The following is a 16,934-nucleotide window of genomic DNA, read 5'->3' on the forward strand; positions in this document are numbered from 1 at the left end:
TCACACACAAAACAAAAAAAAAAAAAAAAAAGAGATCCTTAAAAAAATTTAAAAATTTTTAATAAAATTTTTTTTTTTTTTTTTTTTTTTTTTTTTTTTTTTGAAAACGGCAAATATCATCTCACTTCACATAAATGTTGCTTACCTGGAGCTTTGAACACCTCGTTGAGCAGACTGTCACTGATTGGCACTGGGGATCCATTCACCATACTGTGGGTCCAGCTCTGACAGATTGCTTGAAGCAAAAGTGTCTGAGGCCTTGTGGCCTGTACAGCAAAATGCGGAAGCTCAAAAATACACTCTGAGGTGGGGACTGATGACCTTTTGCTCCTGCAAAAGAAAGAACAGAACAGGCAAGATTACATCAAGGATGATGTTCCGATGTGTTCCAAATGAGCAAATAATCGCTTGGTCGAATTGGTAGAGATACACAGAAACTCAAGTATATAAATTTTATTGTTCAATAAAAACAGCACCACAATCACTCAGCAAAAAGGCCCAAGTACAATGAACTAGGTTCCAACAGTTAGAGTGAAGGAGAACAACGGGTAAGCCAAGCTTTCCTTGGTTACTTGGCAAGCAGGTCGAGTTTTCTGACCCTGTTCTCCCCCGTTGTCACAACTTTGACGATGATTTATGTGAAAAGATGAACACCCTAGAAACCTGAGCCTGAAATACATCTCTACACATTTAACATTTCATACGTCCGCAGTGCAGAGAGAGAACTTGTGAGATTCTAGACACATGACAAGATGAGCTGAGTGTTCTGGGAGATGAGGTAACAGAGCATTGAGATGGAAACCTCTGAGCCTCTGTCCATCAGAACCTCAACGGACCATGGTCTCATTTATCATCTGACATCCACACAAGCTCACTATTTAGTGTTCCTTCTATTTGTTTAATCATTTCCAAATCTTCTAAAGGTATTTTTTTTTTCAATACACAACACAACTACCTGCCTATCACTTACTCAAATCCTACAATGTTCTTCAGTCATTTCGATCAAATACATAACAAAACACATTTAACAAACATGAATATCCCCAGACAACGAATAGTAGTGTACACAGGGCAACAAAGCACTTGTGCCCATCATAGCGACAAAGCTGATTTTTATAGAAAACTACCTTATCAGAATTTACTGGAGAAAAAAAAACCTTGGATGCTTCAACTAAACCAGAATATACAGATTTTTTTCTCTCCATTGTAAAAGGTCCAATGCTACATTTAACAACTTGCACTGAACTAGGCCTGTTGCAATAAATCAATTAATCACGTGATAAATTAAAGGGACTTCAATAAGTTCAATTTGCAAAATTTATTGTGTTTTTCTTTCTCTATCTCTACTAAAATTATTATTATTATTATGCCTTTACCATTACATTACTCAAAAATGGTCTCAACAATATTATCACTTATCGCAATAACTTCTGGGACAATGTATCGCCCAGCAAAATTTTTTATGACAGAGCTGCAGTGGACACCGTTTTGCATATATAGTTTTTGATGAGTCACTGTGTGTGCACACATGCATAACCAACAATGCAACGGAAACAAAGAAGTTTGTTTTGTTTTTTTTATCCCCAACAGTGATTTTAGTGAAAATAAAATGTGTGTTATCCTAACAATGGTTGGAAAATGTCAGAAATGTGCTTCGTTTTTCATTCAGTCACACACAAAATATGGCGTTTCAAGTGCAGGACATGTCACAGAGTTGATCTTTTTCTCAGCTCTGCAATCGTTTAGCTCCTCTGTTTCCCTCCCTCTTTTTCCTCCAAGGCTCTCTTTATTCTTCTCTTTCTTCTACTCCTGGGTGGTTCAGAACTGTGACAAGAGGTGTGAGCTGCACTTCTGCAAGCTTTGACTTCTGAAGACTGCTGTCTCTACTACAAGGCAAAAAGTGTGAGAATTTGATAAAAAGGCACAATGGGACAGGGGAACAAAGGGGTAAGAAACTTCAGACATGACAAATACAGTGAGTCTTACCTCAACAACACTGACATACACAGCGTACCCAAAACCATGTCTACTTGATGCATTTGGCACCATGGTAAATTATGCAAGGTCATGCTTTTTAGGCATTAACAATCCCTACTGCTGCATTATACAACAAGACATAAATCATACGTAAGTAATATGTAAGTTGTGTGCTCAAATTTGTGCAAAGTATATGTGTATGAGCACATTAGAAGACATTGCACTTCAACAAAAGACAGCAAAGACGACACAGCATCAACAATGCTCCCACATGCAAAGCAAATGTGCTGGCAGAGCCACTTCAATGAGAGGACTGGCAAGGGATGAAAGTTTGTTGGCTTATTTGAGTGTTTATAGCATTTAAGGGGAGCTGTCATGAGCATGTGGTCCCCTAAAAGTTTAATTATGCACCTGTTTTATTATAATATACCCAGTTCTTTGTGAACACCATCTTGGATCTTGGAAATAAATTAGAAGCAGAAACCCTCATTAGGGTGTTTTGGGAATGTTGGATGTGAGAACAGCCAGGCACTCATCGTATTTCATTAAGTAGCTGGCACGGTCAGTGTTTCTTGCTGCAGCATGGTAAACAGCTTTTTGGCAGGAAGCTTTTCACTGTTGCCACAGGCTTTGAGCAAAACAAAAGCAATCCAAAGGTCAAATTGGATTAGCATCAACAGCAGATACAGTGGTAAGATTTAGAGATATAAGCAGAGATATTTATATTGTCTCAACTTTCTTTTTCTTTTTGTAATTAAATTTAATTCTTGTTTTATACACACTGTGTACAAATCACATAAAAAACATGAAGACATCCTACAAACAACAGAGATAAATTCCTGGAAATTCACACAAATCCCATGCCAACACATGTGCTGTCACACAAGCTCCAACACACCTTTACATTCAAGTACAAACTACTAATGGCAGCTTAGTGAGCCAAAGCACGGTCGGTGGCAGTAATGATTCCAAAACTGAAAAGAATCCCACTGCTCTAACAACGTGTTACTTGATAAAAAAAAAAAAAAAAAAAAGCTTGCCTCATCTTTGTTTGGTTGTTTTGGGGAGCAAATTAAGCTCAAGCTTTGGTTCCTGTGACTAAGGATACAGGAAGTCAACTTCTCATGGGTTCATTACCTCCAGTAGGGGAAGCTGAGGTCATGTGCCAAGTGAGCCAGGTGGAAGGTAGCAACCTGGAGTTGTTGATTCCTGGGGGTAATAATCTACTTCTATGGACGTGGAATGCCACCTCAGTGCCAGGACAGAAAGTCCAGATTTACCTTGAGGCAGAAACATTACACTGGTGTTGGGTTAATTGCAAGCCACCCTGCTGAGGATCCCCAGTGATAGGGTTGTCTCATTGAGTTGTAAAAGAGAAGTTTTTGATTGTTTATACTTATGCTCCAAACAGTCGTTCAGATTATCTAAACCAGATGAGTATGGTTCACTGAATAAAGAGGCAAACTGAACATTCTGTTGTTCTTCTTGGCAATCTCAACTCCCATGTGGGTAATAACTGAGACACCTGGAAGGATGTGATCTGGAGGAATAGCCTTCCTGATCTGCACCTAAAGTGTATTTGGTACCAGGTCACTTTAAGCCAAAAATGGAATGTCGTTTTTCTAATGACAGCAGATCAGTGGCTTATATCTTGGACACTTGGATGGAGAGAGGAGCAGAACCATCAGCTGATCATCTGCTTTGGACTCTATTACTGAAATTTGTCTCACAGCTCCTAGAGAGGTTTCTCCGTTTGTCCACAATAAGATCAGACAAAACACAGCCTACATGTAGTTTGTGAAAATAGCAGACTGGTGGTGGACAAAACATGCAACTGAGATAATTAAAATGATCAAGATGAAAAAGTAAATCTTTAGGACTTGGTTAGCTCTTCTCATGACCATAAAAATTAAACACAACCATGCAGGTGGCCTCAAAAAAATTCTGGCATGCAACAAAGCAGAAAAACAGTGACGCTGAATGGACTTACAGGGTTGAAGAAGCTGTTAAAATCTCCACACAGCCAAAAGACTTGAGGCTTTGGGCAATGTGGGGCTAACATGACTTCTCAAGTATTGTTTTATGGTGTTGTGGGTGGCCCATTATGACAAAACCTAAGAAATGGCATACCAGAGAGGTGGTCTGAATATTTAAGATGGGTAACCAGAGAGTGCATGTCAGCTTTGACATTTGCAAGGGTAAAGATTTGGTAAGGAGGTGATGGAAGTCCTTCAAAGCATTTGGTGGTACTTGCTGCACCAAATGCATCCGTAGAGGTATACACGTCCTCAAAGCAGACTCAAAGCAGACGTCACATACGCACAAAAGTCAATATTTACTACCATGTACATGTACTTGGTGTCACACAGTAAACTGGGAATGTGTCGCATCAAACTGTTTTGTATGTAACATCACGCTGACAAAGTTGAGAGTCGGTGTAACCAGTTGCAAGGACACAAAGCGAGACTGCCATCATCTGTGCCGCACTGACAGATGGCTGTGGCTCCCCTAGTGGAGAAGAAATACAGCTAGGCACTCAGCTAGCTTATCAAATTTGCTAGTATCCATTCAGATTGTGGAAAATGAAGGAATTTGTCACAAGGAATGTAGGTAATAGGTATGCTCTACTATGACATCTCAGCAGTCTATGGACAGTGTGTGTGGAGTTCGCAGCATACACAGAGAATGCCTGAGTATGTGGGAGCCTTAAGAGCAATCCAGCCATTGTATAACAGTAAGAGCTTTAGGAGTCTCACTGTCATTTTTGCATTTTACAGACTATGTGGTTCTGTTGGTATTTCAAGCTATGACCTTTAGCATGCATTAAAGCAATTTACAGCCATGTGTGTGGCGGCTGGGATAAGAGTCAGGTTCTTTTAGTTCAACGCCAAAGTTCTTGAATAGAAAAAAGTGGACTGTTCCTTCAAGCAGAAGGGTTTGATTATCTGTTTGTTTTGCTCATGAGTGATGGTACAATAAAGTGGGAAACTGATGGGGCATTGTTTGCAGCAATCCAGACAGTACTCAAGTCTGCAATGGTGAAAACCAGCTGAACCAAAGAAGCAAAGCTAATAATATAGCATTCTATGTACATTCCAGTTCTAGATGGAAATAGAAATCTTGACTAAAAGAACAGAATCCTAGATTAAAGGAGCTGCTCTGAATTTCCTTTGTCATAGGCCAGAGCTAAGAATATAGCTGCTGCTCCACAATGTTGAAAGAAGTAAGCTGGGTAGTTAAGGGTTCTGATCAGAATGAATCCTGTGCACCCACCATTGGGTGATTCCTGTTGGTTAACATTATGTTACAGAATAAAACCCTAGAAAGTTTTTAAAGTTTCCAAAATATACATTTATGTAATTACCTGTATAATGTTGTGTACCAACAAATTGTCGTCTCACGCATTACAAAATGCAGTTAATAGGGAGGCCTATATCAAATAAGTTTGCCAAAAAAAGAAAACTGTAATGGTAATATAATTACTAGAGAATACCAACTCATTAAACAGGGAGTCAGACCACAGAATGTAGCGAAGGCACCAATGAGTTGTCCCAAGGATTTAACATTCCTAAGGACATCTCATGGCTCTAGAACATGTGAAACTTTCTCTTTACTTTACCTTATCTGTGTCTATTTGCAAAGTCCACAGAAGAGCCAGGGCAATCAATTAAGGGCTGACATATTTGTCTGATAAATACCATAGATAGCAACTGTCATAAGACCAGCAATCCCTTATCTGAAATTATTTCAAATCACTCACTGTCACAACCTACTTTAATTAACCACTCCTAATGACACAATTCCAAAACTAGGTTCACAAATCCACTAACAATAATGGTTTCTAAATTTTTAGAGCTTATTTGGGGGAACCAGTGCCAAAATTGAGGGAGAAAAGGACTTTCAGGAGCCTACTGCATTCTAGACAAGAACTGACTGCTCCTGGTAATAACCAGTGACTTATTGCTGTGACGTGCCCAATTTTATCCTACAACAAACTTGACTTAGTATGTGTTGCAAATGCTTCAAAATAAGATTTATTGAACAAGTAAACACTTTACAGTATATTAAGTATCTAAAAACAAGACTAAATTAAAAACTAAAGCACAAGTTTATTGCTCTTTAGTGATACCTCATCTATTTAATTTCTACAGTCCACCTTGAAATGTTTTCTTCAGTAATCTTATCTTCATTTAATGGATTAGTAAAATTAGGCACATAAAAAGCAAATAGATTTTTTTTTTTTTTTACACCCATGGGATAAATGATAAGCAAAGTAAATGGTGGATTATTTCTAATTTTTAAGCGTAAAGATTTTACTAATGTAATTAAATTTCTGTGTATTTATTGTTACCTGCACCAACATTTTTAGCTATTTACTAGATCACAAAGGTTGAGGCATGCCTTTTAGGCACAGGACAACTTGTTCACTTAACTAATGAAAGCATATGATGTAAAAAGCAGAGGGCAAATATTAAGCATTTTATTTGATATTGAGCATTTTACTTGCACAATGTAAGATATACTTTACTCAGCTGCTGACTTAGCACTAAATATGATTTATTTTGTGAAACATTTTTAATTGTGTCTGCCATATAGTCAAAAATGGAATATAGGAGTATATGAAGTATACTTACATACATTTTAGTGTATGCAAGTATACATTAAAATGATTTGCTAACTGACAAGCTAAAAACACAACAAACCCTCACTGTTGGACATTTTTTATCTAGGTACTTCACTTTAGCTCATTTCTTATGCTTACTCTACTGGGACAATTAAGCAATTATGACGTTACTGTATCTTAACTGGAATCTCCACTGATATCCAGCATGGCAAAACTATCTGGGTTCAATCTGGAAACAAGTTAAGGGTCCAAGATTGCATTTGCAACCACAGCGTAAAGCTTTGGAACTCCTCAAAGTCAATGATCCTCAATATTTGACTTTCCCAATAATACATGAGCAAAAACTCTTTGCAAGAAAAACTTGCCGTCTTTTACTCTCACACACTCACACCCCCCCTATCTAGACATCTGGAGCACCCTGACCCAAAATGTACACACATGCACACAAGTCTACACTCGCTCTCTCACCCTTTCTTGCTCTCTCTCTCTCTAGAGACAGCTTTATTACATAGGGATTACTAAAAGAAATGTTTTAATCAAGTGCCTCAGACAGCTGCAGGCCACAAGGCGAGAAAATGACAATGATGCAGTTCATCAGGCGTTAAAGAAGGCCAACGGATTACTGGACATTCAGCTTTCTGCCTCTGTTCAACAAGTCCAGCTGTGGAGGAAAACTAGGATAGAAGAAATTAAAGTTAACAGAACAAGCTTTTCCCCACTTTGTGTAGATAAAGTTCAGATTTAAAGATATGAATGATTTCTGCAGCTCAGATTTAATTTTCATCATCTTCCTTTATGGAAGAAATGGGAATATTACTGAAGGCAGGTGGAGAGGAAAGGAAAGTGGAATGCACACCACAGGAGATAATAATCCATAGAGAGCTGATAATCCATCCATAACGTCCCTACTTCCCACTGTTATCCTTCCGTCCAGTGTCAGGTCCTCAGATGACTAATTCAGGAATTAATGGGAGTCTTTCGGTAAACTGAAAACTTCTCCAGCTGCTTTTACATGTGCCATGGTGCTCTTAATGTACATGACACAATCTATTTAATGGTCAAGTTAAAATTTAGGAGATGTTCTTGGATTGGATTAACGCTGCCTTCCTGGCATTACAACATAAAATGTACATCTCTGGGATAAATTAAAACCCAAGCTGACTGAGGTTAAAATATATCACAGAAAAAAGTGAAGGAATAGCACTTCTGCTGCACTGCTAACGTTACTTTTCAACTCTTGATGTGATTAAATGTTCTAAGAAAGGCATATACGGCTTATTATAGCAGGAATGTCAATCACTGAGGACATAAGATTTGCTTTTTCTCAAGCCATTTACTTAAAATAACATGGCTCAATACATCCATTGATTTCCTCCAGCCATAAAATCACATAAAACTGTCCAACACCAGACGCAAAAGAGAAAAAAACTTCTTTCTGCAGAGTAGGCCAAAATATTTTATAGACTGTGGAACAAAAAAAATATTTTGCAGCTCACAATTCTTTACATGAAATGGCTTTGAGTAAAATGTGGAACATAACTACATCATATGCCATATTCCAACTGTTAAGTACACACCTGTTTATACACAAACACTGTTATAACTACCTTTACTAAAACATTTCATATCATACTGGCAAATGTTGCTTCGAAGTAGCCTATGTGCTGATCCAACAATTGAGTAGAAAGTAAAAATCCTTGTTAATATTCCATAATGTGCTCAGAGATAACATGCACCAGAAAAAAAATAGATATGTCTATTTTTTTTTTTTTTACAATGCACCATCTACTGCACAGTTTTTCTTATCCAAATTCTGTTATTTAATGATATTGCCTGCAAATCTGGCTAGTTCACAAATGTCAAAGCCACAATCAATGTTCTCATGACTGCATCCTGCTCATGTACTTTTTTCTAAATTTAACTTGGCTCTATTTTCAAGTACACAAAAAACATTTGTCATCCAGCTTTTGGCTGTAGTCGGAGACATAGACCAGGAGCAGCTTGCTATGAGTAACTATGAACAGGAGTAATGAGGCATTACAATCACACCAGAAGCCTCATGCCTCAGATACCTCAAGCAGACTTCATAAATCACAACACAAGCTAATCTAGAGTCTAGACCACTAGGCCAGACGTAGTAAGGCACTTCTAAACTTCAAATAAAAAAGTGAAGAAATCTTACAGCTAGTGCTAAAAATGGAATTTAACTGGGACAGGGTAATAGACTACGACCAATAATGAGATATCAAGGGAAAACCAACATTCTTTTCTATGCTACCAGTCTAAAACTAAGTCCTCTTTCAGATGCTGTATAACATGCACCTGTAATACCACATGCTTTCATGCTTTAAAAAAATGATCTCCTCAGAAATAGCTGTGCAACTAATAGGGGCTGCTAAAAATGCCACATAAAAGCTGGCGGAGGCTTGAATTATGGCCTGCAACGCGACGAACCACACCAAGCTGCTGCTGGTTAGTTGGTTGGTTGGTGGGCCACAGCCAGCCTCCATATGTTGTTGCCGTCAGGTGGCCCTGAATAAGGAATATTATATGGTGTGAGCGCAAGTGTGCATGCGTATGCACTCATGTGTTTGAGTGAGAGTGAGGCTAAGTTTTAGGGAAATCAATGCAGGTGGCACTTCTAACGTACACTGCCTCCCCTCATTCCATATTTTCTCAGAGGGGAACAGGAGTGAAGAAGTAGGTGTGGAATTTATGTAGACTAAAAGGTTTAACAGAGTTATCCACAAGGTCAGGTGTCCATACAATCGGCACTGTGAATTTGTAGAAACTGGCACAGTATAATAGTTAGACAATTTATCTGTAAACCATTACTGTCTGTATAACAGACAACATACAGACTCACAATCATGCAAGCAGACGGGTAGATTTGCATCAGGATGTAGAGCTGACAAAATCATGTCAGCATGGACCAAAGTCTATGAGGCATGTTGCTGTCATCTAGTATATCCATGAACTCTTTAAAACCTGCCTATCACCTTTCTTCCAGCAGCAAACTGGGAAGCTGTGTTTATGAGATTTTGACTTTAGTGACAGATAATACAAGAGGTAGGATGTCTGGCAAGCTGCTTCCTTTTAAAGACAGGTGGGGGTCAAATACGAGTCACATTGACTGAAATGACAGAGGCCAAGTTTCTGAGTCAAGACTATTTAACGTAACACAGCAAACTGCCCCTATTATTGCCTGAAGGGAAAATACTGAAAAAGAAAAAAAACTGAACAAATTGTCGATAGCAACCATATTTCAATATTTCTCCAAAATATTAAACATCAAGATCAAGTTAACTGGCAAAAAGTTGAGAAAAAATGTCAAACTCACAAACAATGATTTGGATAAGTAAACACTACACTTCATATAGTTCACCACCACACTCTGTGAGCATTAGCATCTGACCCACTGAAAGTACATTTGTAAAATAATCTTATTTCATCAAAACTAATCTTCCTATTGTTATTTAAAAAATAAAATAAAATAAAATAAAAGTTAACAGGTAATTGTTGCATAAAGCTTCTGAATCAACTACTTAAGGGAGGCTGTGAATCTGGGGAAGAGATTGGAGTTCTGAGCAAAGAGCAGACAGACTTCAAATAGATTTTCACAGTAGCAGAGAGAACAGACATTCAGGTTCTGTCAAAGCACCAGCTCAAACTGGTTACCTTCCCAATAAAGCAACCACTCTGCAGCAGATACATTATTTTTCTGGAGAAGAAGTCAAGAAAGTCAAAGCCATCTGCAGGTCTTCATGTGTTTAAATTTGAACTAATGGGGGAAATAGATTCCCAAGGTGGTGCTCTGGCACAAGCTTCCTGCCTTAACAGGCACTCTGACTGCAAGGTGTGAGAGAGAGGGCACAGGGTGAACTTGTGTGGGATTTTCCCCAAGTACAGTAGGTTACTGAGATTGGTGGCAGAGTGAATAATGGCAAGTGTTTTTTTGTTGTTTGGTTTTTTTTTTTTTGCTCCATATAGATAAAAAAAAACATTACAAAGCTGCTTAACTTGCAGCTTTGTAAGTTTTTTTTTTTTACATTACAAAGCTGTAATGTAAAAACAAACAACGTAAAGAGTCTCTCTTAAGCAATACCAACTCCAGCCCATTAAATTGATGGTTAATTAATTAATGGTGCAAGGAAGTACAAGTTAAAAACTGGTTTAATCAATTTTAAGAGTCAAGATTCATTTTATTCTCATCTTTGTATTGTCTCCTTTATTCACATGTACAAAATGAAATGATACATCTTTCCTTTTTTTAAATTGACTTTTGCCGCACTCAAAATTACCTGTTGCCGAGGCTGTTACTGTTTTTCTGTGAATTCAAAGTAACGTCAAAAGTGTGGCTCATCTACTGTGCTTTCACAGAAATTTCTACCAAACAAAAGTTTACACACTCACCAATAAGCAGGCAACTGTATCAGCTTTCCATAGATTGCTGTGCTGAAAGAAGGGATGATGGAGATGAGAGGCAGGAAGCTTCCCATGCGGTCCTGGCATGTTAAGCCTGCCTGGAACCCAAAAACCTGCAATGAGACAGATGAGGTTAAAGAGGAGATGGACTGAGGGGGAAAACATGCTGCTGAACAGCTCAACCAAATTACTGTATCCAGAAGGTCATCCATAATAGAAGATATGTTCATAATATTTGTGTGGTTTTTCTATCTCATACTGACTCATGCTTAATTTAAAAATTCAGAAAAGGTCCCTAAGAATAGTTATCCTGTTATTAACATACCGTGATTTAAAACTGTCAATTTCAGGCTTAGCCTAGACATCATGGCCTCCTTCTGGGCACTTCAGCTACAATACGCCCATACATTAGACAACATGCACATTTAGAGAAAGATCCCACAAAAAAATTAATCCCAGAGTAACAACACCTTCCAAAAAAAAAAAAAAAAAAGTGCAGTTTTACAATATTTGTTTTATTTCTCTTTTTTATATTCCAGTTAGTTGTTTGGATTTATAATGATGGGATGGAAATACATCACAGCACTATTAAGCAAGTTATGTACATTTATCTTATCTTCTTGATCTGAAACAGCACACCACTCTTGGAGCAGAACATACAGTCATGTATTTGCTACAGTGATGGCATCAGCCACATAAACTGCATGAAAGACACTGAATTTAAGGTTTTTTGTCACAAGATCACTATGCAATTTTACAGTTTATTAGAAAATAGAAATACTGACAGTTTTCTTTTATAGCCTTGTTAAGTTATTACGCATTTTTGAGCTCTTCCCAATAATCTTGGAAACGTGAGAAGAGCTAAACGCTACCCTCAAAACAGACACCATGGCACTGACAAAAAGCATCAATAAAACAGATTAAGGTGAATTGCGGCCAGAGTGACCTCCACCCTGTCATGATCCCACTGCCAAAATCCAGAGGCAGTTAGAACGCTGACAGATACAGATGCTGATTGGTCACAAAAATCCTTAGCCACTGACCAGTTGACTGTTAACCCTCCAGTGACCCTTTGATAAGAACGACCAGTAAAACATCTAGTAAACATCCTGCTTTTATAAACACCCCTAGACAGAACCCTGGAAGACTGGTCCAACACAAATTAGTTCAGGTCTGGTTAGTTTTATAAAAAGATGAAGTGGCCATTACACTGACTAGTCTATGTGTATTACTTTGTTCTGCGGGAATTTTATATTAACATAAAAAGTTTATATCTACTGTTATGCTTTATTTGCATGAAAACTTCAAAAATACAGTACAGCAGATATGAAAGAAGGCACCACAGTACTGCAATGCTGCACATAAAGGCCTAAGAAGTCATTTTCTAAAGGTTTTGTTTGTCTTGACAAAAACAAAACAGCAGCATGTAGTGAGATTGTTCTGTTAAAACAAAAATAAATTTACAATAGTTAGAATATCAAACAAAAATACAGAAGAGAGAATTACATCATAGATTAAAATCTGATTTGCACATCGCTGAGTAAAATAACTATTTGATCCTTTAGCACAGGGGTCCCCAAACTACGGCCCGCGGGCCACGTCATTTGGTCCGGCCCCCTGAACAATGCCGGATCCGGCCTGCCTCCTCATACCAGAGGGCATTCAGTGTTTTTTTTTTTTTTTTTTTTCATATATTGTATTTTCTGGTTTATATGTGGATTTTTCTTCAACCACCAGGGGGGCTCTTCAGCAGATGTGAAACTTAACTTTCCCTCAATGGAATATATACTAGTCAGTCCCAGTCACCGTTTCACTCACGGTTTTTTCCATTTGCATTCTGGGTAAAAATCTATCTAAAAGCGCGAATGTGTCGTCGTCGTCGTCGTCTCCCCCCCCCCCCCCCTCAACAAGGATTTTCTAAGGTTTCTGTCTCCAAAACCTAAGACCGGCCCCGACTAGAGAAAGGAACAGCTATGTGGCCCTCGCAGGAAAAAGTTTGGGGACCCCTGCTTTAGCAGAACATGGTGGAAAATCCTTTATTTGAAACCGCAGCACCAAGACATTTTCTGTAGTTTTTCAGCTGGTTTGCACATACTACTGCACTAAACCACTGAAATCCTTCTAGTTTGTTAGCAACCAACAACTTTAGCTTCCTCCACATATTTTTCGGAAGACTGAGCAGTGGAGACTGGTTAGATCATGTTAACGGGGTGCACTTGATCCGACTGGTGAGGTAAGAACAGGAACTTCTGCAGTTAATAGACTGAACGATGAGTGTAACATGAGCACATAATTGATCACATATTGAGCACATAATTTCAACAAAGTGCAGGACTGGATAAAAATCCCTCCTCAGAGTTTGGCAGACCTGTTGACAAACTACAGAAATATCCTAGTGCTCTGCTTAACGATAAAAGCTTCTGCAGCAATTTCTAAGCCATGTTTTTCCAAAATATAATATTTCAGTTCATCACATACAAATCATGTACTGTATTTTCTGGATTTTTGGTTGATATTGTCTCTCCCCACAATAAAGGAACAACATTTACAAAATCAGCAGGGGATAAAATATTTATTTTTATAAAATATGCTTTATCCTGTGCATTTAATGTAAATTATATTTTAAAGCAAAAGAACTCCCTATAATCTTTTAGCTGAAGTTCTATGAGAAAAATTCATAGCCAGTATTCTCCTGCTCACCTTGAGGTAGAGATGTGAGTAGCAGTGGTGGAGCAGGTTGTCTGGGGGCTGGCTAAGGCTACTGACAGTACTGACCAGCTCTGGACCATACATTGGAACAGAGTGGTCAAAATTCACCCTTTCAACCTGAAACCGCACGGACGGTAGCGGGTGCAATGGCTGAAACACTGGCACAGAGACTGGTCTTGGTGCAGCCTGAAGAGGGGAAAAAAAGAAAAAAGGATTAAAACAAAGATTACATAATCCTTGCATTTCTATTCTAGCCCATTCTCACATTAATATGCTTCAGAGTTGACAATAATACTAAAATGTTTCTACTTTAGATTCAGTCTGATAAAGCAGTGACAGTTTAACTACTTCAATCTGATTTCTAATCAGTGGTTTGACAAAAAAGGGAAGATAAACATGGAATAAAATGTAAATAAAGTGTAGTCTATAAATCCAATACAAGCATGAAAGATGCTGTAGACTTTGGTGATGCTTAACATTTTTGAGCCATCTTTCCTCAGGATATGACAATTTATCACCAGTTAAGCCCAAAATGATTCACATCCCGGAAACTTTCGACTTGCACTAATCTTTTAATTTTATTAACATATTTCTAACTGGGAGGGGTGTTGAAATTTAAGTCTAAGGCAGTCAAAGTCAAGACTGGGAACTTTGAAGACAGCTAAAGATCAGAGTGATGGCAAGACTTGGAGTTCATCACCAGTGGTCAGCAATTATAAGACTAAAGTTTTGCTCAACTAAAACTAATCAAAAACACCTTCACTTTACACATGGTTTATTTTGTATTACTTTTTTTTAAAACAGCAAACCTAAAAAAAAAAAAAACACACTGTTGTTGTGATGTCATCACCGTCACAGAAATAAAAGCAAAGTTTTGATTAACTTTGCAGGTCAGAAGCCTGCGACTAGTCGATTAAATCCAGGTAAGAAAATTGTAATTTGAATCTTATTAAAGTTTAGAAAGAAAACATGACTTCCATTCCAAACTACACAGCTCACGTTATTGACAATTATAACATTAAAATGATGGTTTATAAAATATGACTGCTTTTCATAGTTTTCAAATATTTGCCATGCTTTGTAATCAATCTTTAATTTGTTTCTAATTCAAAATATATCGCAAAATATAATGCAAGTTGTCAAAATGTAAACATTTACCAGTTGATTTCTGTATAAGGAGTTTAAAATACACATAACCTAACATTTATTAACCACATTTGGATCAAAAAGAGTGTCAGACTCTGTTGGATGAAGCCAAAAGTCTCACTTGGCATCTGTTAGAGATTTTCACCATGCAATCCTTCATGGCACTTAAAGACGCTTTTAAACATGTTAAAGAAATGTGCAGCAAGAATGAAGACAGACGGCTGCTGAGTGGAGCAAAACAAGATGTTGAGGAGCTACCTTATATCCCAAGATGACAGGAATTAGTGTGTGAAGAAGGTTGAACTCTGCCATGGAGACGGTAACAGAGACTTGGAGCAGAGTGACAGAAGTGAGTCTGGTCGGGATGAATTCCTCAAGACGGGAGATCTCCTCTGGAGTAGCTAGACCATGGCACGCCTCAATAGCTTCTGCAGAGGTATTCAGACACAAATACACACGTTTAACCTTAGAATATTTACTTTTAGATATTGAAGAGATACTGATGTTAAATTGCAAGTGTCAGAGTATAATTTTAGAATGAATGCTGCTATGAGTAATCAGTGGTTTAATAAAGTAAGGAATCCCGTAAGGTGTTCATTAGGATTTCATATAAACGGTTTGGCAAGTAAATCAATTTCAGTAATTCTGCGTCATCCCACTATGCCTGCTACATGAACTACATAATCAGGTTTCCAGAAAAAAAGTAACCATCAAATAAATCACAACTGATTTACTTGAAGCCTTTTGGCACTAGCTTTAGTGTGCTTTTCAGTAGCTATGTTCATGAACAGCTTTATAAAATCAATAATTATAACCCCCCCAGAAAAGGCAGCAGTAAAGTCAAACCTGCCCACCTTTAATGAGGAATACCATGTCTTATGCCTGAGGTAGCCTTCTGTTGCGGTCTTGGCTCTTGTTCCGGGACACTGGCTTCTTTTAGTTCTGTTAGGGTTCTGATGGGCTTGGCTCCCACCTCCATGGTGGTCCCAGAACCTAATCTAATAGTTGTTGGTCTCTGGCCAACCTGGAGTATGATTTAGATTAGACTAGCACTGCTCTGTCTAAAAAGAATCGAGTGGCAGGGTTCAACTAGATATCCTCAATGCACAATTAGATAATTAATTGAGCTTGGACACAACAAAGTGGTAATGAAGACAAATAGTCTTTAACCATTCAGAACAGAACTCACTGTAATACACTTGAAAAAGAGTAACTGTGCATGTAAAGATACACACAATTGCGCATAGTTTTAAAAAATCCCTGACTCATTTGAAATCTGGACTTCAATTCTGGGACTACATAACACCCAAATTATATGGAAAAGACAACCGAGCAGCATTTGTTCTTTTCTCAGAGATTATTCTACTTGAAAACATGGAAGATTTAAAAGTGAGGAACTGAAAATGGGTTGGGTTTTTTTTTTTTTTTTTTTTTTTATTCCTAGTTCGAAAGTTGTAAATCTAAAAACAGGAGGTAAAGCACTCTGTAAATAAGTATTCTTTTTCTTTTGTGCATAATATTGTAAACTTATTGGAGTCAGCCAAAGTTCAGTTTGCCAGCTGACCAACAGGTCAGAAACTTAACATATTTTTCTGATCAGAAAATGAGCCACAAAAAGCTCTGACCAGGTCATGCTGGATAAGTGAAGAAGACTCAATAGGAGCCATTTTCAGTATCTGCAATGTTTTTAATACAAAGCACAGAGAGGTAAAGAAGCGATTTCAAAGAAAATTGACATAGTTGATCAAAAGGTTCAACTATGGTTTAACTTTTTAAGTTTCTAAACTCTCTTTGTCACACAACATGCTGGATTTAGAAATGCTTGCAGGTTTTTGAAATTTTCAGAGATTGAAAAGGATATTATTTGGAATGCTAGCCAGATTAAACATGGCAAAAGCCAATTTAAAATGTTAAACTTTGTAACTACTTTGCCTTTGTTTTACAGCGACTTCTCTTTCACACAATTGCATGACGTTGCCTTGTGCTATAAGTAATTAATGACTGCTCACAGCAAAAAGGCTAGAAAGAATATTTTCATTGCTGTTATTTCTTC

The 16,934-nt window shown here is 37.8% G+C and overlaps 1 protein-coding gene across 4 annotated transcripts in view; it reads right to left on the reverse strand.

The window, feature by feature from the left end:
* vps13b (vacuolar protein sorting 13 homolog B) overlaps positions 1-16,934 on the reverse strand; it is a 311,731-nt gene that overhangs the window by 256,260 nt on the left and 38,537 nt on the right. For all 4 annotated transcript variants that reach the window (XM_015029616.1, XM_015029614.1, XM_015029612.1 and 1 more), the window contains 4 exons: positions 15,140-15,309; positions 13,727-13,921; positions 11,015-11,139; positions 146-330 (listed from right to left, as the gene is read on the reverse strand). In XM_015029616.1, the coding sequence (XP_014885102.1) occupies positions 146-330; positions 11,015-11,139; positions 13,727-13,921; positions 15,140-15,309 (675 nt within the window). The remainder of the gene's footprint in view (positions 1-145; positions 331-11,014; positions 11,140-13,726; positions 13,922-15,139; positions 15,310-16,934) is intronic.

The sequence above is a fragment of the Poecilia latipinna genome, unplaced genomic scaffold (genome assembly GCF_001443285.1).
Source record: "Poecilia latipinna isolate Pla-1442-1.1 unplaced genomic scaffold, P_latipinna-1.0 Scaffold158, whole genome shotgun sequence".
In the NCBI taxonomy this organism is placed as follows: domain Eukaryota; kingdom Metazoa; phylum Chordata; class Actinopteri; order Cyprinodontiformes; family Poeciliidae; genus Poecilia; species Poecilia latipinna.